The sequence below is a fragment of the Phaethon aethereus genome (assembly GCF_964289735.1).
Source record: "Phaethon aethereus genome assembly, chromosome: 1".
NCBI lineage: Eukaryota > Metazoa > Chordata > Aves > Phaethontiformes > Phaethontidae > Phaethon > Phaethon aethereus.
The window spans coordinates 121,919,483-121,947,235 of NC_138575.1; the positions used below are offsets into that span (position 1 = coordinate 121,919,483).

Here is a 27,753-nt window from a genome sequence, read left to right on the forward strand (position 1 = left end):
TCTGGCAAGTAAAACGAGCTGTCTAATGAAAAGCATTATAGGGTTAAATATGCTCTATTCATTGCTTATTGCTCCTAGCTTTGCATTTGATATGATGGTTAATATACTTGTCTAACAAGTACTTGGGAGAAGGAATTAGAGCCCCTAAGAAGGGTTTTTGCATTAGCAACGCAGCTTCTCACATAGGGAAGAAAAGCTACATATAAGAACTTGTAAATATTGTGTTTGTGAGTAGACTCAAGTAGACTTTAAAAAAAGTTCTGTTTTTTAAGCATAACACGCACAGAACATTAAACAATATGCTAGTAGAAGTAATTGCATAATGTATTGATTTATGGCTAATATCAAAGGCATCTCTCCACCTACATGGACCGAGCAGTTATTACAGCAGGCTACAGTTATTACAGTAGGCTATCTTAATCAGCATTTTAGTTCTGCTTCTGAAAACGTACCCGTTTCCAAATTACAATACAAACTCTATCTGGGTCTCTCTTTTCCCTTTCAGCCTGACTAGAAAATCAAGTTGAGACTTGTGTTGCTACTATTCCAGGCTGCAGTAAGGAAGCACAGTGGTATCTTCTCTCTTTATAGTGGTTCAGTCATAATATAGCAGGTGTGATGTTTCAGTTCTTAGCTCCCCACTAATGTAAACTAGGTGCTCACATGCAGGTCCTCCCCACCTGCACCATTCCCCGTCCTCCATCATCTCCTACAAAAAAACACAGAGTCCTCCAAAAGCTGTCATGACACAACTTGACATGCGCTGCTTGTATTTGGAGGAGCAACTTTATAATCAGAGAGAAAAAGTGTTCTGGAAAAATAAACAAAAAAAGACAAGCTTTCTGTTTATTCCTGGACCACTGTATTAGTGAACATCATTTTATGCGAGTCATCAGCCTTATTTGTATTCTCTAGTACTGCTTTGTAAACAAGTAGTCAACTGATGTGCAAGTATCCCATCAGAGAGTGTTCAGTCTCATATGTACGGTTCCGCTGAAGCACCATTCAGTTTGTTCTTGCTTTTGTTTTTGGAAAGGAGCTTTCTGTTCAGAATACGTGAAAGCGTGCCTCCCTTCTTGCGCGTTTCCTCTGACAGTGGCTGCTGCAGGTAGACAAGATCGTTGTGCGATTGACTCATTCCTGGATCCTTCTGATGATGTCGCCGCCGGAAAAAGAGCTTCGCACTTTTTTTCAAAATCCCACCTGTGGAAGCAAACAGCAGAGGCGCAGGACACTTTAGACAGAACAGGCTGCTTTCCTCTTGGAGCTGAGCTTTAACTGTTAACTGCAGCATGACAGAAAAAAGCCTTGGTCTTAACGTTTCTAGTTTAAGCATCACCCTTGTAACTATTCAAACAATGTTAGAAAGCTAAGAGCGTGGTGAATCTAAAGCACGAATATTTATGGTCTGTAACCTAGAGGCCATAACAGTATGAGTTCCACCTTGGAACAAGTGGTTTCAGATACTGGCAAACGTGAGCAATCGTCTTGCTTTCAGAGGCACACATACATACACTACATGCTACTCAATCCTCTGTGCCCCACTCTTGATCCAGCTCTCTCCAAACAAAACACCACCGAGAAATTCAGACTCCATGGAAGTAACTATTTCTCCGCTTCTCCTCATTCCATGCAAGTATCATGCAAACTGAATCGCTTAGGTTCATGACAGACTGTGGTAGTTCTAGATCTATGCATATACACACACTCTTAAGAGTTAGCAGAAACGTTCAGGAAAGAAGAGATCACATATATTGCTAGAGGAGCGCTAAAGAAAAAAGGAATTTTCCTTCATTTCTTTCAGAAATGGTGCTGTTGAAAAGGAAGGAAAGCTACTGTGAAACATGCCTATGAGCAATCAAGTATTAATCCCCTGATTTCACCTTCTAAAGTCAATCCACACATCTTGTGGAACTCTCCTTCCTTAAACTTTATTAGTTTCAAATGCTCTTCTGAAAGCTATGGTAGTGTTCAAACATACACATGCACAGCATTTGGTGTGGGTTGTACACTGGGTTCTCACATGTCAAACAGGCACATCCAATCTTTCCAATATAATAAAAGTACAGAGAATTTTATAAAAAGAATGAAATAGAGGAAGTAAAGCTACTCTTTGTTGTTTCAGAGATCAAAGGAGCTGAAAAGAAAAGATTAGCCCGTGATGCACAATATGAAGGTGGCATTTTAATTTGAAGGACACTGTTGTTGCCAGAGAACAGTACCTGGCAGTCAACCTGTGTGCAGTAGGCCCAAACACGCAAGACAGCATGTATTCTATACGAATTCAGTAGCACCACCTAGAGTAACAGTCACGAAGCATTTGCTATTTTAAAGTCCTGTTTGGAATAGCAACTGACTTCAAGCAGATTAAAAATAATATTACATCTGCTTCCAACACGTTCAGAGATTTGCTCAAATCTCTTCTGTGGTAAATTAGGTTGCTTTATTTTGTGGTATTCCTTCCCTTGATCCCATGTCAAACCTATTATGCAGCCAAGGCAATTGCAGCTATCATCTCACCAGGCACTCGGAACTCATGTTGCCAACACCAGCCACCAGTACTCTTCTCTCTTTGCAAGCTTGGGTTGTTTTTGCAAGCCACATTTCTGCCAAATTCCACCCTCCCTTTCCATATGCACACATATGCCTTATGTGTAAGGCAGCTGGCAGGGACACCGCTCCAAGCTACCGGCAACACTCAGCCTGGTGTCAGTACATCAGCCCAATGTTAAAATACCAACAGTTTTGTGCAGAATTGGGTAGCATTGTTGTCCAAGTGGCATAAGCCAATTTGAATGAAGGAGGACCCAGGTAGCAAGCCAACACAGGAGCCTTCTGGCAGTCAGACTAGTACGTGAGGACAGCCATCTCCCTGGCAAAGCTTCCACACCTTGTTCCTGCACCACTATCTGGTTTCCCAATTCTTTCTCAGTCATCACACGGTCTTGATTCTGCTTTTCCTCCCATTGCAAACAGATACAAAAAGCAACACACAGATCAATTCTTTCATGCAATACCTAGAAGTACGTATTTGTCCCCCAAGGACTTGAGACAGGCTGCGTGTCATTTTGCACAGCGACAGCTGCAGAGCAGGTATTTCATGGCAGCTCTGTTGCATGCAGCCAGATGCCTCTTTGTTCAGACCGGAGCAGTTACAAACATGTGCTTGGGATTATTACTCTGTCTTTTAAGGACTAAGCACTCAGCACCTGGGAGGATATTCTAGCATGTTTTGTCTTGCTGCTGCTGAGACTATTGTCACAGGGCACGATGGGATGGAAGCAGAGATCAGCTGAAAAGCAACTAGAACTCATGGATTTGAATTTTGACTGCTCTCCCATCACCCTCCGATTGATCTTTTTGGCAAGGCAGTACCACTTCAATCTGCTGTCAACAGCATAAAAGAAACAGTGTTCAACCCCACGATACTGACAGTTGTTAATAAGTGAAGGCTGGCGGGGGGGCTTGATGAGGCCTTGCTGCTGTGCGGCTTTTGTTTTAGCAGTCAGATGTTCTGCCCAGCAGTCTTGGCAGCTGCAGCTGTGCCAACAGAAGGAGTAGGACTGAAGGGTTTAATCCATAAGCAGCTATTTAGTCCTACCCATTCAGACTGATTTCCCATACTAGCAAACAGAACCCAACGAAGAATGCTGCAAAAATTGTGCCGGTGGCCTGGGACAACTTGCTGCAGGTGCAAAACTGCAGGCAGTGCCTCCCTGAGAGCAGCACAGGCTCAGCACCAGCCGCAGCCCCCCAACATGACAGCCCTCTGTGTTTCTGGAGGGACTGAGGTCCTTGCTATCTGGAAGCTTGCCACATCCCTGCTGCCACCCATCAGTCACTAGCCAGTTTGGTACATGCTGCCTGACAGTGGCTCCAGCTGTTGTGGAGGCATGCACCCCTGCTAAGAAGGCAGGGTAGGGCAAATCACAAGCTTGGCAATGCTTGTGCTATTTGCGTGCTTACTTCTCAAGTTCAACAGGATCCATATGCCAACTCTGCCCCTAACACCAGGAGATAAGCAGAGAGCATGTCAAGAGTGCTGTACAGACTGACTAGTCTTCACAGGCTCCTATGCACTAATTTAGGGTGTTCTTAAAATGCTTATGGGGTTAGCATCATTTCTAAATCTCATTTTTGTTAATGAAGGAAGATTTCCTTCCACATCTACAGGGATACAAATAGAGATAGTTTTTTCCATTCCTTTCCGACTTCCAAAACAGCTTTTATGCAGGTGGTTTTGTAAATACCTGCTCAGGTCCTCATAGCTCTATGAGTTAGGCTAGAAAAGAGATCTAGAAAACTGTATGCAGCAGGTTTTAAAACAAACATTCTGCATATGCATATAGAGTTACAGGGTCACACATGATTTACATGAGCAGATGTTTGATTGATAATTACATGAGCAGGTGTTTGATTGATAACCAGACACTACAGGAGTGGGCATGATGGAGAGAGATCAGGAATGTAAAGCACCCCTCCAAGCCTTCCTTGCTGTCCATTCCACATGACCCACCTGGACGGCACAACCACCAGAAGAATGATCTGTTACAGCAGATGTGTCTGCTAAGACACCTGAGCACGGGAAGGTAGTTTTGAAGGGAGGAAAGAAATGGATGGGGGAAGAAGAAAATGGGTGCCAAACTATGTTTTGCTTCAGTTTTTACAATGAGCGTACCATTGTAAAGCTGCATTTTCTTAAAAAAGTAAGACAAAAATAACTTACTGTGTAGATAATTAATTCTGGCTGGCATAGTAGTCCTCTTAGTTTATAAAAGGGTAAGAAAGAGGAAGTCAGAAAGGTAAAAAACCAAAAATATGCAAGAGTAGGAAAAAAAAAAGACAGCACTAACTTTAAGACATTAATACCATACACAAGGCTTTCTAAAGCAGATGGGGTTTGGTTTTGTTTGGGGTTTTTGGAGTTTTTTGTTGTTGTGTTTGGTTTTGTGTGCCTTTTTTTTTCCTAAAGGGAAAATGTTCGACAAAACAGAAACCTTTAACTATTCAAAGCTGACTGAAAGCACAGGGGTGGAAATGTGGAAATGTTTCCCTATCTCACTCCATAAAATGCTACTCAGTTATGACAAAGGAGAGATACAAGACTTCTATAGAGAGATCTGTGCATAAAGAAAGGGTTTTGAAAGGGGGGGGTTTTAGTATTTTTTCTGGATGAGACAACTCTCAAATATAAGAGATACTTTGCGCTTTTTAGCAGTTCTATACTACACCGTGTAAACAGGATCTTTAGAAGCCTGATTGATCTCTTTGCCACACACTGCACGGGGAAAACCAAAACTAGAAAACAGTTCATATACAAACTTCCACTTGCTTATTTTAGAAGAACATGTTAAAGAAGAGTCCAGAGGTTTTGCAAAATCTCATACAGCTTCAAACTTTTCCAGGCTCCAAATGAGACATCCCTTCACAATTAATCCACTACCCCCACCCCAAACACACCCATGCCTGACCACCTGTGTCAAACTGATTCTTGCTGTACCATCCTGAACTGTCAGGTGGAGCAATACAGCTGCAAGAAGGCCAGAAAACCTTGATGCTCTATGGGAGAGCCTTGGCAAAGAGGTCCAGTGTATGCCTTATGTGCAGGGGCGGATTATAAAAATCTAGTAATATATTGAGGTTTTGTGGTAAGCCATTTTACAGTATCTCTGGGTAAGGAAAGAACAGAAAAAAATAAAGCGAAAGAGGGATGGATATGGGTGAGAAACAACAATTTCTGCAACTTCAATGTGCAGCCCACGAGACTGGTGTGCTGCATTTCAGGACATAGTCCACTGCACTGGCTCTTGTGTCTGACTTCCTAACAGCCCCTGTCTTTAGCACCCAGCCAAACAAGTGCTACAGCCTCAGTGGTTAATGGATCTATAAAGGAAACACAAAGAATCCCAAGACATTTTCAAATGGCAGCTATCCTGGTGTGTAACTGTATGAACAAAATGATCTGACCCTTTATTTACTTATTAAATTACCCTTTATTCCATTTTCTTTAATGAACTAAGTATTAATGAAATCAGTGAAAATAGAGAAACTGTTCACAAGAGTGAATGTACTTCTGGTTTAGCTATGGTGCTTCCTGAACACATGCTTTAGGGACAGCAGGGGAGTCTTGTGCTCAGAGATGTGAAGGAGGAGAAGAAACGTATCAGAAAGCACCCGTGGAACTCTTGCCATTTTCACGTTAGTAATGGAGTTGCTAATATAGCACAAGTCCTTGTTTACAAGAACATGCTTTTCATTGAGGAATTGACAATGTGGCTAGTTATCTCTCTCCCAGATAACTAAGCTGGGCTTAGTGAGCTGCCCTTCAACTTCTAAGGGTGAGCCCTTCTGTTTCCTCATGGAGGGGAATGTAAGAGAACCTGCCATGTCTTGCAGAGCCAGAGGACTGTACTCTCTATGGCTGCTAGTAAGACAGCTTCAACAAACACCACAATCACAAGCAGCTTAAGGACAAAAATCAGTAAGAAAGGATGAAGGACAAACTTCAGTGTTGCCTGACACTGCCAATCACATACATAAAGCAGTCATTCACTAAAGCAGAGGTAAGAGTCACATACCTTTAGATTTTTTCATGCTCCCAGTTTCTGAAACACTTAATGAGCTCCCAGATATTTCTTCACAGGTCTGGTCTAAGAGCGTGCTGGTGTCCCACTGTTGGCTGCCATTCTCCAAACCCCAGGCTTTACAGGTGCTTTGCTGTGGGTCAGTATCGGGTACTATTTCTGAAGCACCTAACGACAGCTTTTCATCGGAGGTGGTGACTTTTGCAACAGCTTCCTCCACACTGGGTGGACCTACTTCTTTGCAGGAGCTGTCCATGGCTGCAGCATAGTCCATCATCAGTGCAGCTTCACTGTCCTGAGATAAAGAGGTCTGCCCAGTGAAAATAAAAGACGACACTGACACAAGCCACTTTGCTGGAAAAAAACAAGCTTCCCTGCAAAAAGTTTTTTTCTCTTCTTTACACTGTTACTTGTATTGCTCAGGGCTATCAGAAAGCCACCGTGAGGCTTCCTTAGCTCCACTAAAGGAAAGGAGCCAAGTTTTAATAATGTTGTTAACACCAAATGACTGGAAAAATATATTTAAGTACATGCCTCCCACCTACCCTTGGCCCCACTGCTAATAACAGGACTGTTTCCCACATATGCTGTTGTAATGAATTATCAACATGCACAGACAATAGTCTTTTGGTCTTTTTTTTAAGAAACTAAACATCAAAGTGTTTCATCTTGTAGAAGGACTTCTAGGCATCTATATTGGCTAAACACAAATCCACGCAGTCCCAGTGCCCCCATTTCCCAAGCAGATTCATCCATCACTGTGTCAGCTGATCCTCATTCCCCCTACTCAGCACAGCTATCACGAGGAGATCCATGCCCACTGACTCGGCTTTCACTCAGTGCTCTTTAGGGGTCCTGTGCATAACAGGAAGACTTGACAGCAAATGTCCACACAGCAGCCTGCAGGGAAAGGACTACAGGCAGGCACCAAGCACCAGATGGGAGACTGAGGCTGTGCATGAAGAAGGTCTGGAGGAATGCTATATACCATGTGAGAAAGTCTTCTGTTTGCCCTCTCACTGGAACAGAGCCCAGAGGACTAGGATGTTTTTCAGAGAGTTTTAACAACTCGGAAAAAAACCAGAAAAATCTTTCATACTTTTTCTGTGCATCTTCCTCCATGGGTGAAACACAGAGAAGGACTAATTATCCTCTGTTCTCACCTAAACTGGTTTTCCAAAATCTCTAATCCTCCCAATCCTCCCACTCCCATCCAAGGATACCGTGCATTTTCAGTCAGACTGTCAAATCTAACAAAACTGAACACATTCCCCAACAAACCCACCCTGATTTGGCTTAACCTGAAACAGTTATTGAAACAAACTGGGACACAGACCTAGATCCTGCAGAGACTGCTGAATGGGAGACAGCAGAAGGCATGTTAACACGTTAATGTCGCACTCAGTGGAGCAAAGACTTTATAGTACTAAGCATTAAATGTAAGTGTTGTTTTCTGCTCTACCTTCGACACCCCTGATATGATAATGGTGCTTTTCTTTCTAGGAGACTTCAGCTTCTGCTTTGCAGACTCACTTAACTGCCGAATGGCTGCTTCTGCAACAGGATCAGTGCCATTCAGTACCAGCAGTTCTGAAAAGAAAGCATTATTTCAGAGGGAAGGAAGAAAAACAGGAAAAAACAGAGCAAAGAGAGGCAGAGTTTGTTCTTGACTTAAAATTCAAAGAAATTAGCAGAAATAGTATAAACAGCAGGCATACCAAGACATCTTCCAATTCACCACCCAGCTATAGAGTCCTGTCTTCCCCTTCCATTACCCTTCTTTTGAGAAAAGGTACCTAAGTTGCACTTACAAACGCTTGCCCTGACCACACAGGAAGCTTTGGAAGCAGAGGCAAAACATCCAATTATTTCAGTGCATTGCTACACTGCGGTGACTATAATCCAGAAGCGGTGGGTAGAGCATCAGGTACCACAGTCATGAAGAGCCATAGTTCTAACACAGTACAAAGCTGGCATGTGCTACTACTACTTCAGGTAGCTATCTTGCTCTTTTTCCAGACATCCTTGCTCGGCATTTCCAGATTTGCTATGGCACTATGATAGAGTGAGGAAGGCAAAGTTGCAGTCACTCTGGTCTTTATCAGGTGCCTCCAAAGCCTGTAAAGCGCACCTCCTTTTCCGCTCCAAACTTTGCACAGGAATACAAAACCTTCTTTGTAAAATGCTCTTTACTAACAAACACAAGTTTATTTTTAAGCATGGCTGTTTCTGGCATCTATTATGAAGTACTGTGGGCACAGCAAATACACTCTAATCAAATCCATCAAGCTTAGGAACAAACAAGGCTAAGAAAGTTAACGAGACAAAAATCCCCATATTCAATTGTCTGAGGTGGGCTTTTCTGTTAAGAGTTTTAACAACAAAAGAACACAGGCAGGAATAGCACCAGTGTTAAACAAAGCGAACAGTCTCTTTTGTTACTGTGACATTAATGCAATAAAAGATGAGGCGTGAATAATTATGCTGCACCAAGTGTCTCGGGTACTTTTCGAACTTAGGAATATGTGTGCAGAAGGGGTATGCACGTCCACGCATGTCTGCACACTCATTATAAACCTCTACTTTTCCATCTCCCTAGCCACTGCAAAGCCCCCAGGAACAGCTGAGAGCATCCAGGACAGCATCAGTGACATTTGCTAATTCTTACTGTTGTCATCACTTAGAACTATGGTACGGCCACGGCATCTTTTCCACAGTGCTTGTTGCTATTTTGGCATGATGTCTGTAACAACTACTACCTAAGTTACTGTCATACCAAATGCTCCTTTGTATTTCTTTCATCTGGCTTAAACTTTAATTCTAATGAGTAATTCTTCCTGCTGTATTGTACAAACATTTCACAAAAATTCCCCTGCACTCCCATCCATATCAGTGTGCTCTAAGTTGTCTTCAAAAGAGTTTTCCAGTAAGTGCTTTGTATCTTTAATATCATAAACAGTTATGAGAGTCAACTCAGAAGTCTAGCACTATCTTAACTATTTGGGCACCTAAGCCCAAACTGGCTTAGCAATACCATGAAGCAGCAGTACGTCTTATTTAGATAGAGGTAGGGAAAGATTCAAGTGCTACTGCAGCTATTCACAGTTACTGGTTCATGCTCTTCCCTAGATTTCTGTCTTTTGACCAATACATTTCTAGCTCTCAGCAAGTCTTCTGACTGTTCCAGGAGCAGTCTAGATCATCTCCAGATTGTCTTATCTCCACTCATATCTGTACAAAGAAAACTGGACTCCACAGCATGTGCCATTTGCAGCTAGACTCAGTCACATCTTTTATTATGGTTGCCTACAGAGCTACTGAAAGATCAAATGGTGACCACACAAAGGACTAAAAATATGCTGAAGATTCAGAGTTGCAACGTGAAAAGGTAAAGTGCCCCAGAGTCAAAATCAGGTTTAAAACAGTCAAAGTGAATTTATAATTAACTATCAGTGCCACCTGACACTCTGAAGGCACTTCAGTAGTATGCCAGGTGACTTAGGAAGGTGAACAAACAGGCACAGCAAGATTGTATATTTGCATTAGCACAAAAAAGCCCAGTGGCAGGGGTAGGAAGAGAATTCATCCTTCCTTATATCAGCCCAGCCTTGTGCCTTCTGTTCAGACAGGAGGGATTTCACAATGGCCTTAGAGGTAAGTTTCACTGGGTTTTCACTTTATCCAGTGTCTCCCATGCCTTTATAAAGGAGGAATCTTTCATTCAAAAGTAAGAGAAAAGACAGCCTGTTTTTTCTGCAGTCACCTCCCCCCTCCAAACCACAGCTCATTGTTATGTATTGAAAATTACTCATTTAAATCACCAATTAAAACCAGACTTCTATTGCAAGACTGCTATATCCTTAACCACAGTACTTCCTAACATAAACATCTCAGTGCCTGTTGAAAGGCAGTAGCCATATGGGTTTGCTGTTATTTTAACAGGATTACATTAACGCCATGTGCAGCAGGGAGAGACATATTCTCATTAGCAGCTTTGAACATTTCTATTACCTGTATCTGAAGACGATAAAGTTTTGCTGACTGGAGCACCATGAGAATGGATAGCTTGAATAGAGAAATCCTTTTCAATCACCTTTACTTTAACTGGAGTTTTCACAGGAGAATCTGAGAACCAAGTTTTTTGGTTATTTAAACTATTCAAGACTTTTATTATGAAAATAGTAAGAATTTAGTAAACCATTGTTAAAGCCTGTTCAAATCATAAGTGTTTGAGAAAGTTGTTTAATACAAATTCTCAACTCATGCTCTATGGTAACTTGACCCCAAAAGACCTGTGAAATGTAGGTATTCATTGTTTTTAAACATTTTACTGTAATATGCTAGAAAACACCCACTTAGACCTGCCTTAACAACTTAAAAGAAGCATCTCTTTGTGAAATTTCACACATAGACTGTTGAGAGGTTTTACTTTCACACTTATCCCAAGAAGAATCAGAGAATCTACTCCTGAAAGACATGCTGAAAAGAAACTTTGTCACAAGATGACACCAATCCTCATTAGACATTATAATACAGATCAAGGTTAGAATGCACAGGATGGTCTGTCATCAGCACTCTAAGAGTCTGACACTTTTGTCACGTGGAAAACCATCCACCAAAACAAAGATCTTCTGCATTATCAGTCTACCATCAAGTCCTACAGCATGTATTAAAAGGAGCATTAACCCCTCCTCTTGTAAGAGCAAGGTTTCATGAAAATTAAAAACTTGATTCTCAAGAACACAAGCAACGGCCCCCCCGCCCCAACACATCAGGGAAGTCTGGACAACAGCACCTGTCCTTACATCCTGCCCCCCCCAAATTCTCCTGGTCCCCACAGATAACCCTAAGAGTGAACACAGAGAAGTGGACTTCCTCACCTGTGCTCAGTGGAGATGATCTCCCTTCTAGGCGAGGTTTGGTTTTCACAGCAGTTACAGTAGTGACCACAGTCCCACAGGGCATCACGGTGCGATCCTTTTCTATCTTAGTGGCTGGCACTGGAGAAGACACTTGCCACGTCTTTAATTCATTGGGTTCTATAAAAGAGAACTAGGAAGACAAAAAAGTTTCACCTTAGAAGAACAGTCAAGTAAGAAGGACTCTTAACATTTCTCACTAGTACTCCTTTCACATTTTTACTAACTTTCAAGAGCCAAACAGCTAATTCTTATGATGGGCACAAATAAAGCATGAAGTGTTACCATGCAATCTGAATGCACTACGCTAACTTGGCCACACACTGCATTGCGCTTCGAGCGACAGCCCTAAGCACAAGATAAGCATTTGCAAGTACTTCCCGAGTAAAAGATCCACGGTAAAACCACCCAAACGCAGCACTACCTCTGCGCTAATGGATCCCAGCCCAGGCTCCGGCTCTGAGCTGCTCTCACTGGCACTGCTGTTCAGTGCAAAGCTTTGCTGGCCAGAAGGTTGTTTCCTGAACAAGTCTAGAGGTACAGTCACCTTTGCAGATAAAGGACCTAGAAGAAATAAAATCAACAAAATCAGTGTACATCTGAGCTGTCAGTAGGTTTAAGGGTGAGAAGACAGGAAAGGAGGAGGAAGAACGTAGGCAGCTAATTGCAAGAACTGTTTCTACATCATGGGGCAGAAACTTGGCAGTTTTCAGAGCTTTCTCTTCATTTTATGACTATTCCTCAGCCCGGCCTAATACTGTGCAACAGGAAATAATGGATACATTAAACATCACTTATTTGCCACTATTTCTGGCCATTACTTTTCCCTGTATATACAGAACGTTTAGGGGAAAAGGAAACATCTAGAAATATTACTGTTAGGTTCTTGAACAATCTCCATAACCAGCTACCTGCATCTTTCATTTCAGAGAAGGCTCTGGATTCTTGGTAAACTGGTGCATCAGTAAGAATATTCTTTCTTCATTTGAACTTTAGTGCAAGTTCAGTAGTTCTTTTGTTCCTCCCCTTACTTTATTAGATACACTAGACTGAAGCAAACTATTAGCAAAATTACTGCACGACTTCAGAGATTAAATCCTGGCAAAATTCAAAGACAAGTAGAGATCTACATTACATTCACATTACTCAGCTCTCATTAATATGATTCAACTTGGGAGTTTTCTATTCAAATTTTTTGGAGAAGATCAGCTAAGATGTGGGGCGGAGAGGGGGAAGATGATTGTCAGTGCAATCAATTGGGACCTTTTTCTTCAGGAAACCAGGCTGGTAGTTAGATTCTCAGCAGGATGTGAACATTACTGGTATTGTTTGAAAGATCCATTACTAAAGATGCTTAGGTACAGGCAAGACTAAACTTTATGCATGTAACAATATACCTTCGCTGACTGTATCTAGATTCCATTTTTTCTTAAAAATAAAAAAATGGCATCCGTATCAGAGAAATTTTTTAAAGCATTTGCCTACATTTGACTCCCCAATCCCTCCAATAATCGCAGATAATACGGAAGGCATTGCACAACTTTGTATATCTAGATTATTAAAAATAAAAATACAGTAATCCAAAATAAAAAATAAAACACAATCCACTTGGCTGTATTACTTATTAACCACGGCTCAGATCAAATATTATTACCTAATAAATTCTTGTCCAAGCCTTCATCCACTATCACAAGACACCATGAGTAAAAGCATGTTTTTTTAAATCACTGGGTATGAAGAGCTTTGACTAATACTTTAGAACTTTTTCCTGAACTAGGCTGAATATAACCAATAGTACCAAAATGCAGAGAAATATCTGAGTGTCAAAAAGTAATGTTTCTTTTTTGTTTTTTTTTTTACCTGAAACCTGACATAAGAAGGAAAAAGCAAATGGATCCAAGAGGTGAAATACAGTTACTATTTCTAGCTACAGCAAAATTCTGTATCAGCAAAATATGCAGTGTATAGGAGAAGAATTTAAGATGTTGTTTCATCACTTCAATAAATTGCAAGTCATGAAGCACTTGGAGCAAGTTTAGAAAGCTCATGCAAACACCTCAGCATGCTCTCTGGTCTCAGCAGCAACCCATCCCTTATTCCCACTAGGGAAGTAACACTCCTCCAAATAAACCGAATGCAATAGTACAGTGGAGGGTTTTTCTTGCCACTGAAGGCTAACTGCAAACTGCAACAACCGAATCTAGTAGTAAAAATGTTTCATGTTTTATATTTAATCCCATATGATCAGAATTAGTGTGTTTTATACCTGGTAATTGCTAGGCAGCCTCTGGGGCTTGAAAAGGAAGAATTTAGAATTAACACACATGATTCCCTTCAGCCACAGAAAAACATGGAAAGCTTAACTTGAAACCAAAATTGCTCACAGTGGATCTGTTAAAAGTTCAAAAGGCTGAAAAATTAGGATATCAGCACATAAAAGACTCAGTATGCTGACAGTCTAGAAAGAAACTCAAGGTTTCTCTGTAGCATTAACTCAGGGGAGGACAGACACACATGAACAGTGTATTCTCGCTTCTGTCCATGATTACGGATGGAAGTAACGGTGTACCTAGACAGCACTTAACCCAGGTCAATCAGTGTTGTGCAAGAACTCCGCAATCTTCCATGGATTTCAACTCTGGGACCTGCATTTGAGGACAGGCTTACAGAGTTTAAAACCCACAAACTTAAGTTATAAATTTTCCCCAAGCTGTCCCTTTCGTACAAGTTTGGCTGGCTATTTTCAGCTGATCTCCCTTCCACTGCTGTTTTTCCCCCCAGGGCTGCCGAGAGACATGCTTGAGGCATACCTGATTTCACTACCAGGACAAGTCAGCAGAAGACATCTACACTTTAATGCAGGTTCAGGAATCTGACAAGCTTCTCATTTGGCTATACAGCCAGGTAGAACTAAAAGAGGACTTCTGTCAACATTTAGCGATGCTCATGAGCTGATCATGCAAAATAATGCAGTTTTAATACTTACTATCCAACTTTCCATCTTCTACTATTTGCAGTTGCAATGCTTTTGATTTGGCACTTAGTTCACTGTGAAATAAAATGAAACTATGTTAGGTCTTTTCAGGTGGGCAGATTTTCCTTCCCACTTAGGTTTCCCCCTTTCCTGTTCTGGTTGCCAACACCCTAACTTTTCTTGGCCCGCACTAAGCCAGTCAGTACAACTTGCTAACCGAGGCAGGCAGCACTACATGGCAGCACTGCTGGGTCACTGGGTACGCTGCGTGCCTCACGTCTTTTTGACCTCAGGTAAGACTGACTAAAGGGATAATAGTCAGAAAACCATGGCCTGGTTCCCTCCAGCACTGTTGCACAAGTTTGATTTCCTAAAATTTAAGAGGCCTTTCCTCTCCCCAGCAGTTGACAAACACCGTCCTTCAAGCTGGTGTTGGTCCCTAGTCTACTGCTACACAACAGCACTAAGAAGGTATTTTCTCCTGTCAGGATCGGATTTGTAGGTCAAGATGCTGGAACAGGTCCAGCTCACAACTCATTCAAAGCTGTGGGGTATCCTGTCAAAGCAGGAAAGCGTCCTGCAAAAGCAGAATAGATGCAAGTAAATAAAGGTAGTTTGTCTTATATGAGAAGAGTCAGTATTACTTTTCTGAAATAAGGCTCAAGGATCTTGCAAGACAACAAGAACTAGTTTTTGTGTGACAGAACCGACATGAACTATTAGAATTATAGGCATGTGCAGTACTTCGTAAGATAGACTAAACAATAGATACAAAACCTTTCCTCTAATGAAGACAGTGAAGCAAACTGGGTACCTACTAAGGAACCTTCCAGTGAAACTTGATTTTATAACCTTCTCAATAGGTGTTCTGCCAAAAACCTTACAGGCATGCATAGATGTATCTTATTTTTGTTTGTCTCCATTTCAGGATAGCGTGACCTTGGCTGCAAGCATCCCACCTCCATTAGATGTTGTGGGACATCATCTAGGCAGCAGGTTTTAAGCTTTTCCCTGCCACTCCCATCCCCTCGTGCACCTCCGAAACTTGAAAGGAAGCACCTTGATGGTACTATTGCTGCTCCTTCCATGAAGCTAAAGCAGAGCCTGACATGGTGGTCAGTATACTGATCTTCAGACTGGTAGGTATTTTCGTTTTTGAAGAAAGAAAAGGAGGGGTGGGGGATGTGAACTTGAAAGAAGGTATGCAGCCAAATCCTGATCACTCATCTGTAAAACTCCCCAAGCTTACCTCATGCACTTCTGAAAAGCAGCCAACGCAGTGGAAAACCCAGTATTATGCGTAGCATCAAGGCCAAATTCCAGTCAACTTAATCACATCCTGTCTGCCCTCTCTCTGCACTTTCAGTTGGAAAGGGTATTATTCTGACAAATTTCCTGTCCGAACTCACTGGGAACACATCTGGTCTGCAACACCAAGCATGGATGCTTGTTCTACCAACAGATGGCTGAAGTGATTCACAGACCCGGTGGCTGAAGCACTTTGAGATACTCTAGAATGGAAAACTGCTACAGAAGTGCATTTTCCCCCCCACTCTTATCGTGGAGAAGAAATCACATCACATTAATCCTTAAGTCTTGATGGCCATGCAGCACACTGTCACAGAAGAATGTTGTCTGATCTGCAGCTTTCCACAAAAACTTTAGGTCCTCATACAAAATCAGACCTTAAAAGTCACTGATTTTTCACTTGACAGTAGGAAGAGAAGCAGGTGCACACATCTCCATCAGACCACATAGAAAGGTGGGGCTTTTCAGTGTTGTTCAACAACATCCAATTTTTCTTTGGTGACTTCTAATCACCTCCACCCCCTGCCCACATGCAGAGGGGTCCGGTGTTCTCCAAGTCCTGTTCAGCTTGTGATGACCGATCCTCTGGCACCTTCCTTCCAATCAAACAGCCTCTGTGGTTTTTCCCCTCAGCTCTCCTGTTTCTGCAGTGCACCCTCCATAACGTTCACAGGCGCAGTCCAGCAGACTGTGATGAGAAGGCAGAAAAAGATCTATGCACTGCACGCTCACTCCCCCTTCAAGTCAAGGAGGAGCACGCAAAAGTGCGCACCACTCCTCGAGGAAGAGAGCACTGGGCATGGACACGCACAGGTCCTTGTAAGCTAAGCCTCTGCTTTGCAAGAGAGGGAATGGATACAGTGAATGGCAGGCTGTGACTAGACAGTGAAGAGAAACATCACAGAAAACCAACTGAAATACTACTCTCCGAAATGTAACTATTTTTTACAGAGAGCGAGAGAGGGGGGAATGGAACCGAGACAAGAGCCTCCCACATTAATAACCTGGTAGAAGAAAAAGTGTGTTGCATGGCAGCATCTCTACCCCATTCCCCTGGGAAGCTGCTTCTGCCTGCCTGCGCATGTGTTTAAAGCCACTAGAGAAACATCCCTCTGACCCACCCTGCCATCAGTGACTCCCTCTTCCTCAACTCACACAGTACAGAAGCTACCAGGTATTTCTGCTCTGCTGCTAGAAAGTGAAAATGAAAGAAGTTTTAGAACTGCTCACTTTTGAACTTATTTACAGAAGCTGTGTGAGTCACAAAACACTGTGCAGGCTGCCCAAAAGTCCCATTTTTGTTGTACGGAAAAGAATCTTGTTAGTTTTACACTCCCTTTTTAATCATAGCTACTATTCTTTTAGATGGTCAATTTTTTTGCACATCCACTCAGGGGAGGGAAGGGAGAGACATCAGATTTCTTCAAATACAGTTTTCAAGGTAAAGTGACTTCAAAACCTTGCTAACACTTTTTGGCACTGTATGAAAGAACAGGGTGATTTATGATGCCTCTTACTGCTGTCTTTTACTAGAATCAGACATCTACCAGGGAAGACATAGAGACCTATTTTGATCTCATATCCATGCAGAATGTAATTAGATATCCTGAATCTCTGAGGCCATCTGACTGGAGGTATTTCAAAATGCCATTCTTCCCTCAAAAAAAATCATATAGTTTAAGTAAAAAAAGATGCTTCACTGTAAAAGTACTCTCAGTAGCTAAGTTACTTACAAGATAAACTCTTCCTTCCAAAAGGGATTTGCAGCATTTTTGGCTACAGAGCTGGAAAACTTCTGTATAGGGTCATCCAACTGAACTATACATGCAAGGTTTGTGCTGCCTGTAAGGGCAAGAAAAATCAATATCAAGTTATTAATATTGCATCCCCAGGAGGCACACTTACTCAAAAGAAAGCAAAGAACCCCCTTCCTTACATATTGCACTTTTGAATAGCATACTGGAAACACTTGCTTACCCACCAGCAGAAAAAATTTCTTCCCTCCCCTTAGTTTGTATACCACTACATTTAATGGCGATGGTCAAGATTGGGTCATCATTGTCCTATGCACAGTCCTACAGAGTGTGAAACATGACGCCTGGATCTCAATTCTGGCAAGAAGCAAAAAAGTGCAGGCATAAAAAGATCAAAAAGGATGGGGAGACAGAATGAACAGCAAGGAGGTGGCGGTGTTGGTGGGAGGGTGTAAAGTTGCTTTCAGCTGCTTAAAAAAAATCCCAGAAATTTTCAAAGTTCCTACTGGCCACAGTCATAGTGGTTTCTTTGCACATCAAAGCAAGCTACTTCTGCTAGCAAGTGAATGGTGACAGTAGTGTTAATTAACAATGGCTTTGTGGACTGTGGTTTTTAAGAAGTTCATGGCATTTTAGAGTATTAGTGCAGAATTATCTCTACCTTGATCTTGGAATTTGATAGTGTGGCAAACTGGCATATTAGAGTAGTTATATTGCTGGTCTAAGGGGAAATAGTTTGCACAATGTGTTACTCTCAAAGCAATTTCTTTTGTATGGGTTTCATAGCACCAGAAATAATTTCAGTCCCAGGGTTCTAAAATATCAAGGGAAGAGGCAAAAAGCTCAGTATTGACTGTGTGCAAAGCGCACAAAAGATATGTTGCCTCCAGTTCTCCAGAAGAATCTAGGTTCATATTTACTATCATCAACTCTCAGTTGTCCTCTGGCAGTGCATCACAGCTATGGATGAGCCCTATCTGGGGCATAGGAGCAGCTTGGGCGTGGCAAAGTTATTAAAGGAGACAAAGCACTAGGTACATACAGCTTATTTGGGATCCAAGCTAACCCTGAGTAAGTAGTTTAGCTGCTTTCACAGCACGCTGAGCCTGAGTTAATGAAGCTGGGGCAGTTTCCTGCTAACCCAGCCATATGTCTCTGCAGCCTGCTCTTGCTGCCAGTGGATCTCAGCATCCCAGGGCAGAACTGCCTGTATAGCTGTGCGTGAAATTACACCGGGAGTCACTGACTGACTGATACTGAACAGGTTATTTCAACATTTCTGCCCTGCGTGCCCTGGTGTACACAACTAACATTTTTTTCCTTAACAGCAGAAATCACTTTTGACCTAGATGATACACTGTGGACTGTATAGTACTAAATCTAGAATAATCTTTGTTTGCATACACAAACTAAGGAGATAAAAATGGTCACAGCCCATAAGCAGAAGCCAGTTCTGCTACTGGTTACTTACCATCTCAACTAACATATCTACAGGAAAGTCACAAGGTTCTATAAATCCTGTCAGCACCCATGGTTTATAGGATGATAATGATCAAGACAGACAAACTGCCCCATATGTCTATGCAGGTTAGCCTGCAATATTGCACACTCTTACTGAGTTTCAGAGTTGCAATAGGATAATTAAGTATTGCTGCAGGAAAAGGGAAGGGAACAATAATTAAAAGGCAGCAAGCTATGTCCAGAAGGTAGGACCTTCCCAGCTCTGCAGTATTTCCACTGCGTTTTCAGTGTACCAGCTAAATCCCGCTCTGAAGCTTTATTCCTCATACTCTGTTCCAAAGTGTTTACACTCCCAGAGTTGCTAGGGAACCAGCAAAATTCCCTCCATCTCCTTTCAGAAGAGCAAATGGTGATTTTGCTTTTCAGTATCTGGGTTCCCAAAGTAGAGCACATTAATTGTCCCTTCTTCCTCTCATTTTCAGGGAGGGAGCAGAGAGGTTTCCTCTAAGATGAATCCTCTGTTGCATGCACCATATGCACATAAAGGTATCTCATCTCATGAGTTTTAAAGACAGCCAAAATGATCTGCTCTTTTGAAAAATGTAGTTTGCCCTACAAAATTGTAGAGTAATAACAAATTCTGAGTGAGTTTTCCTGCAATCTACAGTTTCCAGCACAGTTTTATTTATATAGGATATTTCACTGCAGAGTTCCAGAGCTGCTTTAAAAATAATTTGTTTTTAAAGGAACAGTCTGCAGGAAGTTTTAGGGGAATCACTCCCAAGCAGGATGAGCTAAGCAGTATTATGCAAGAGTCTGGGGCAGAAACCTACTACATCCAACTGAAAAAAGGAGTACAGCAAGTAGGATATATTTATCCAAAACTAGTGCCTTGCCCAATTTAGCAGCCACAAGCTTCCATTAAGAAGACTGTTACAGAATTGCTAGTGACCATAAATAAGAGCCTCAAATTTCTACTTCCGCTGACAAAATCTGAAATATGCTTGCTCGTGCCTCAATCAGTCATGCAGGCATGCTCGCACTTGAAGAAGTCTGAATACTTGCTAGACAGGCTTTGTGCTTCTTTCCAAAACCAACACTGCAATTTCACTAGGCAGTGACCTCCTTTTTGGCTTCATTCTCCACTTGCAAGAGGTACTCCCTCCCCTCCCCACAGAGGTACTTTATTAGGGGGAAAAAATTCCCGTCAACAAAACACCACCTTTGAGGAGAGTTTACACAGAGGAGGAGAGTTTTAGATAAATCAACAATTGCTCAAAAGTAAAGAAAAGCAGCTGTAAAAATAAGGTAATACTGAACCAAACCAATGTCATTGCTAACAGTTAATGGAGAGTTGGATGTGAGCCTCCTATCTTGGGGTTATCACACCCAAAACAATAACTTTTAGAAATTAAAACTAAACTCCAGAAAATAATCAACCAACTTTATAAATATGCTCATTTCATTTTTTTTTCAAAAATGATGGATTTGTTTACAAGAAGATGTTTAAATACTCAAATAAATCAAAACATACACAGTTTTGTATAAGCATGACTAAGTCCGTTTCTTGGATTAAGGCAATTTCTTACATCTTCTTTTGAGAGAAGGTTGTAACCCAGAACTTCCAAATGATTTCAGCCAGAAGGAAAAAAAAAAAAACAACCACCCTGCCTGAAAATGAGCAGCATCGCATGGACTACGTTACCTGCAGCACTGTGATCAGTTAGGTTTACTGCAATGTTCTTCACCAACAGTTTGAGTTCATGAGCCCTTGGAGGTTTAGGAGGACTAGTGCCCTGAGGGAGAAGGCTTATGTTCTGTACATTCTGTGAAAAGCAAGCAGAACAAGAGGGATCGCACCTATGCAAATACCAAATACTTTTAACTTCTGTCACATCGATATAGGGAAGCAGACGTGTGATGGGGTGTAACATCAACAGATAGCCACACAGGAGTTATGATCACCAAAGCCTTCACTGCCAAAGGCTATGTTGTTTTAAAGAATGTGTTGCAGTTGTTTCTCATCACTAAATGGTGTTAAACTTACTCATTTGTGAGTCACGAATATATAATGAAAACACTAAGCCAAAGGAGACTTCTCAAAAGATTTAGGTAGGAATAAGACTTACCTGAACCTCCTTTATATCTGTAGGCCTCGTACTCAACACTACAGATGGAGAAACTGAGCTAAAGAGGTTCTTCAAAACATCTCTGAGTGTTTCAGGTATTGCACATGTCCCTGCTGTCTGTCCCTATGAGGAGACAAACAATCATGCTTCTCAAAACTCAGAAGAATAAAAGTTAAGGCAAAATTAATTTGGTATATCTAAACCACCAAAGCTATTGAACATTAACTCTGTCAGAGAGAGACACGGTTTCTGTTGCCAACAACAAAATGGACCAAGAGATCATGTGAATAATTACTTAAATTTCTATATCAAGCATCAAAGGAAAACTAGAAATATACACTAAAAAAGTCACATGCTGTTCTGAGAATTAGGAAGGCAGAGCTATTAGCCACAAAACCAGAAGTTTCATTAACAGTTTATATCTTATGATGGTGTTTTAAAGTTTTTGTACTGCTTTGCACTCCACAGAGAGCAGAGCAGGTCATCAGATAAGCAGATCGGCACTGTTCCACTGATTTAATGGGAGTTATGCCAGCTTGCAACAGCTGATAACAAGCTAATCCTGTGCTGCACTGAAAAAAATTTATTATAGCATCTCTTGGAGGTCTTCAACCTTGCTGAAAAGCACACTGTAAGGACATGCTGCTTTGGGGACTGACTTGTATGTTTGTCCATTCAAAAATTTCACGGCAATCTGCGCTTAACACCACTATCTCTGAGGGAGCAGAACAGACCACAGATTTTGCTTACACATGTAGCTTCACACGATTACTTGTAAGGTGTATGAAGACGGTGGACTGCCCCTGCCCTCCCTGTGCTCCTGGAGAAGCCTGCTTCCCACGTCACACCGCTCAGAAAGTCTCTTCTCCTCAGTTACCTACAGGGACTGGATTTTTAAATTAAGCTATCACAGAAAGGGCAGTTTGATACCCAACCGCTCAGAAAAGAAACCTCACTGAGATTTCTCCTTCAAAAGAAAAGATTGAAGGAGGAGACAAAGATCTGACCTAAACAACAGAGAACTCATCTGTCTTCTCTCACCTCACGCTGCACCTGAGAGATTTTACTATTACAGAACAAGGCTTTAAAAGAAAAGGAACTAATTTACACAATAGCTGGAGAATGCAATAATCACACAAAGCAGAAAAAAGGCACCCTTCTGCACGCTGCTGTCTGACGGAAGCATGCCTACAACTGGCATGCATGGCAAACCAGGCTCTGCTGCAACGACAATGCACACTGATGACAAGGACACCCGATGTGTACCAGCAGGAGATCAAGTGGGGACCTGAAGGCCTAACCCTGATAAACTATCCTGTTAACACCATGGCTGTGCACCACCAGCTTTCAGTGCTACCTGACCCATGCAGCCATGCTGCACAACGAAGCCTTGAGGCAGTACCAGCTCAAGTCTCAGCCAACTGTCCCTCTGGGAATGCAGCAGACCACAGGCTTTGCTCTGTGACCCTGGACACCTTGCATCACACTCCTCTGCTGCAGAGATGTGCCTGTCAGCATAGACTTCTTGGCATGAGAGTCATTTCAAAAGCCTTGGTCCTTTCTTAGGTGTAGGAGAATGATCATGCAATGGCTTCTGCACTCCTAAAAGTATGCTCACAGCTTGCACAACAAGTCAAACAGATTTGGAGTGACAGCCCTTTCCCAATTACCCAAGCGTTACAGAAACATTTCGGGTGTTTCATAAAAATCCCAGGAATGTTGTGTACAGAAATCCTGTTTCACTGCCTTCTTACCTAACTGCCCTTTGATGACAGGTCGCTACGGTTCAAAATGTACAACAGCATCGACCAGACCCACAGAAACTGCTTTTTTCACACCGTGCTCCCTCAAACAACTGCCAAGGAAAGAGGCAGCGGCACACTTCTGCAACCTGCAGATAATACTCTTCTACTTTTAAAAATATTAAGGAAACAAATTAGGCTGTTTAAAGCTTCAGTTTCAGTAATTTCATTACTTATGTTATTTATATAAGCCGGAAAGCCGTAGGTAGTTTTCACTGTTTTGGAAGTAATTTCCCTCCCCTGCCCTTACCTAACATTGTTTGATGAAGAACGGTGTCAACTTGTAAAATACCAGCTAACTCTCGCTTTGCCACCAACCTAATCTGACATTCGTTATTTAATGGTAACAACAGCAACAATAGTCATTGGACTTCTACTCACAAGTATTTTCTGATGTTTCCATAGTTACTTGGAAAGCAGTTTGGTTAAGACCCTCCTTCCATCCCAACCTTGTTTTTAGCCATCTTTATTTGGAAAGTAATGCTCCATCACACCACCCTCTACAAGGCAAGCCATAATGGCTTAAATGCCAACGAAAAAGGCTTAAGACTACACATTTTACTTTGGCTTTGACATGGGCTAGAGGCGTACAGCCAGCTACTGTGGCCAGCTTGAGGCACACCAGCACAGCCGCATGCAAACCCAAGCCGGGCCAGCCAGCCAGGTTGCCAAACGCAACTCAGGTTCACCCAGCTATTATCAACAGAAAATTGGTTAATATATCCACCTTGTTTGACTGATGACAAAACCACTGTGTAGATAATCACAAGCAATTAAAGGTATTTATTTGTACACACAATATTGCTTCCGAAAGAGGTAAAAACAAGTCACAAAAGCTGACATTTAAGTTTAGGAGCTGCAGCAATTGCCAAGCTGTAGGTTGCTCATAGGTTTTAGCTCTTTGTTTATTGCCTCCCCTCTTCCCTAAGTGCTAATAGAAACTTCAAAGTGGAAAATAAAGCCCTTGACTATGAAGAACTTTGTAGGCTCATTTTAAAAACATGGGCAAAGTGCAACTAGTTGCAACTCCTTTGCAATCCTGGACTCGGGCATCTCTCAAAAAGCAGGTTGTGACGTCCAGTGACTGTACCAGGGTCATCTGCGTTTGCCAGTAAGTACTTAATGACTGGTCAATACGTGGATAACCAGCATGCCACCCCAACACTTGAAGGTCATTTACACTGCTATGCATGCACACTAAAATCTACATTAAAACACACTTCAAAAGACTTGTCTGTCTTTAGTTATAAGTTCCACATTGTTGTGTGCAAAAACTGCGGTAATAATTTATTATGATTCTAGGTCACTCAGTACAGGTCTTTAGAAGCAGCTCTACTGTACAATAAACCTATTTTTTAACAAGGCCTTCAGCTGGAAAACTAACTTCACAAAACACAAGCAAGTCTTCACCCACTGTTGTAAGAAAGGCTTAAGTCACCGCATTTATGCCAAAAAGAAAATAAATAGTTGTGAAGGGTCAAAGGCAGAAGAGAGTCTCAGTCATGAAGAAACTCCTTCAAAGGATGTCCCAATAAAAAAAAACCCCAATGAATCAGTGTTTATATACTAAGATAACGTGCAATTTCAAAATGCTCAAGTTATTTTTAGACCGTCCATCATTTCCTTAAATAACTGTATTTTTTCAGAGCTGTTTTCTGAACTATTGTTGCCAGATTTCAAAATTCGTTTAAGTTAAGAAAGGGGCAACTTTGTAATTACTTTGGTGGGAATAGCATTACAATTGTTTTTCTTTATTATTTTAGAAGTGCGCTGAGAGAAGGTATTTAGGAACAGACATTTTTCACACCTTTGAATCTGGATGAACAATGTTTGTGAAGTCATTTGTCTGTCAAGTGCAGACTTGATTTATCTTTAATGCTTCAGGAATCTTGAGAAATGCTCCTAGATTTCAGAGATGTAAGGTTTTGAGAGATGAGCCACGGCAGGTTTCACTGAAGCAGCTCAAGATGACGCTGCTGACAGGTAACTGCCCCACACTTCTACTGAAGGCAGTCAGCAGAAAAGAATGGGCATTTTTGCTTCAGCTCTTTCAGCCTCATCTGATACCTTAGCTCTAGACACTTCTACTGCTGACCTAAAGCATTACACTGGGTTTTGCACCAAAGGGATGGAGACCCATCTTCTCTACCATTACAACAAATAAAACTTACTGACTGACCTCCTGCACTGTTGGCTGGATTTCAAAGTTGATTTCATTGGCATTAGTGAGGAACCACTCAACTTTGACATCTTCTCCTTTCTCTTTCACGTAGAGCTGAAGCTGTGGATAGGAAAGCAGTTAGACTCCTAAAGAGGTGGCTTAATGTATGAATTTATCGCTTGCCCCAGAGGGAAACCGTAATATTATTAAATGTTTTACCAGATTTAACATGAGCTTGCATGCATTTTGCAAACAGGAGGTTCAGCTCAGCTGTGGGATGGGACATAACAAAAGGAAAAAGAGAGAGAATAGCACTTAATACTTTACCTGCAAGTGAAGTGGAGACAGTTTCACGCTGTACGACTGACTTTCTGCAGCTGCGGGTGAAGTATGCGAGACAGTGACAACAAATTTAACAGCATCGCCCACAACATTGCAAGAAACCACCTAAAGAAATGAAAGGGATGGGGGGAGACAAAGGAAGGGAAAAATACTTTAGTCTTCAGAGGAAAGTTTGTTGAAGGCAAGCAAAGAACTAAGAAAAGGAAGAACTTCAAGCTACCAAAATTATGCTAAATTGCATAGGTGGAAGATTTCTAAGCAATTTCATTAACAACCCTACGTCCTTCTGTACATTCACTTCTAAAAAGTTCAAGTGTTCACTTCTGGACACAGAATTTAGTACCTGGCAATTCTGGTATTTTCCAAAATTTCTTTTGTATTGTTATCCAACACAAAAGTAGCTCCTCACCTGACAGAGACTCCTTTGTCTTTCACATATCTACATAATAAAAGCTCAAAGATCACAGTTTTGCACAAGGGAGACAAAGAAGTTTGTTGTTCTTCCTCTTCTGCCGCAAACTAAGTACTACAGGACAGACGGTTTTACCAAACAATGTTTGGTTTAGTGGTATCCTACAAACATGAAACTTTGGCATATGCTACAGAAGAGGATTTTGTCTGAGTAATTCCGGTTCCCAGTGGGATGGGAAGGGGCAGGAGCCTTTAAAAGTTTATTCAAGTCTTTGACCAAACTGAGAAAGGCCCTGGAATTTAGTGATGAAGCTAAATGCCTGCAAAAAGCCTGTATGCCACTTGACTGCAATTGACTTTGTTGAGTACACTCCCTCACTTTTATAAGCAGTAATTTAATTTGTTATGACAATGAGTTTACAAACACTGAATGTTTTTTCCTCCCTCTCCTCTGCAAAATGACTGAGGTGCCAGAGCTGCCATGCAAAATTCCCAGAGTGTACAGAAAGTGCCTGGCGGCACAGGAAAACCCCAGGAACAGAAGTCAGAAATCACTCACGATGCCGGGGAGAGAAGCTCGCTTTGCAAACGGCTCTGCTAGTTGAAGAGATGCTTGTCACTGTCCTTCTGTAGTTACTGTCCCCCCAGCTCCACCGTTGGAAAGGATAGCTGAGCCCCCCATAGATTGGCTCAGGCAACATTAACCAAGATAATGCAATGCACAGACAAATAATTCACTGCAAGATTTGTTTGATGGAAACTCTGAATGTATGCTATTAAATTATGTTTGGACACTTACTGCTTCACTTACGGGCACTGGAATTGAAGCTGAAGGCTTTAAAATGAATCATGTACCTTCTAGAAGATCCTTATCAATCTCTCCTTAAATGTATTTCATCTCCTTGGGCTCTACAGCATACATTTTAAGAAGCATCAGAGCATTATCAAGGGCTTCAGAGCACATCCATTAAGGTAGAGACTTAATTACAAAGGACCTGGAGGACGGGGTGGACATGACAAATAAAAAACCCAACCACACCCACAAGCAACAAGATTTGCCTTTTCAGGTTGGTCTTCTGCAATTTATAGTTTAGAAGTGGACAAATCAGTTTCCTTCACCTCCCCCCTTCCCCAAAGTCTAAATTACTTCAGAAGTGATTCCTGACCCTTAATCCCATATAATCAACATGAACATCCACTATTATGATAGAACACAAAGAACTTTTAAGCATTTTTAATAGTTAAAAGACCAAAGAGCCTAACTGCTTATTTCACTTCAGTTGAAACACAGAATCACTTCTTTCATTCACGAGGCTGGACTGGCATGGTGGCTTTTGAAAGGCTTAAAAAATGAGTAAGTTCTTCTCTCTTTTCTGAGGGCAGAGGAGGAAAAAGGACAGGTCTGATGCAAAAGCTGCTGACACCTGCATGTCCTAAATGCAGTGGTTTATCATCCATGCACATTTCATCCACACATGCATAGGAAGTTCAGTGCATTCAAAACAAGTTGGACTTGCTGCACATGTGATGCAGAGCCATTTGTCTGGAATTTCTGGATGTCTAAGAGCCAAGGTTGCCAGGTACATGGTTCATTACTTCTTAAAAAAAAAATGTGGCAGGAGATTTGGTAGATGAGTTCATGTGCCACTTCTTTCTTAATTGTGTTTACCTGTAAGTAAAGGATGGAAACAGACACTGCAGGTGTCACTCTTCTTTCTACACCTTGTCAAGCGATGTTAAATTGCTTTTTTTTTTTAATATTTGTACCTTTAGTTTATGAGCCAAAACCAGTAGGGTTTGGGCTTTTAGTCTCCTTGATTAATTTATTTTCTGCCAAACACATCTACCAAGTCCTATTCCCCTTCCCCCCTCACTTTTAATAAAATAACTGTGGTATTCAGGTACAGA

The 27,753-nt window shown here is 41.7% G+C and overlaps 1 protein-coding gene across 1 annotated transcript in view; it reads right to left on the bottom strand.

The window, feature by feature from the left end:
* Positions 1-976: 976 nt before the first annotated feature.
* The window catches only part of C2CD2 (C2 calcium dependent domain containing 2), a gene marked incomplete at both ends in the record, with an annotated part of 37,192 nt that continues 10,415 nt past the window's right edge, over positions 977-27,753 (bottom strand). Inside the window, 12 exon segments of the mRNA XM_082014054.1 lie at positions 977-1,203; positions 6,579-6,894; positions 8,047-8,174; positions 10,596-10,709; positions 11,465-11,636; positions 11,928-12,067; positions 14,490-14,551; positions 17,519-17,627; positions 20,706-20,826; positions 21,130-21,252; positions 25,111-25,212; positions 25,420-25,539. Of these exon segments, the coding sequence (XP_081870180.1) occupies positions 977-1,203; positions 6,579-6,894; positions 8,047-8,174; positions 10,596-10,709; positions 11,465-11,636; positions 11,928-12,067; positions 14,490-14,551; positions 17,519-17,627; positions 20,706-20,826; positions 21,130-21,252; positions 25,111-25,212; positions 25,420-25,539 (1,734 nt within the window).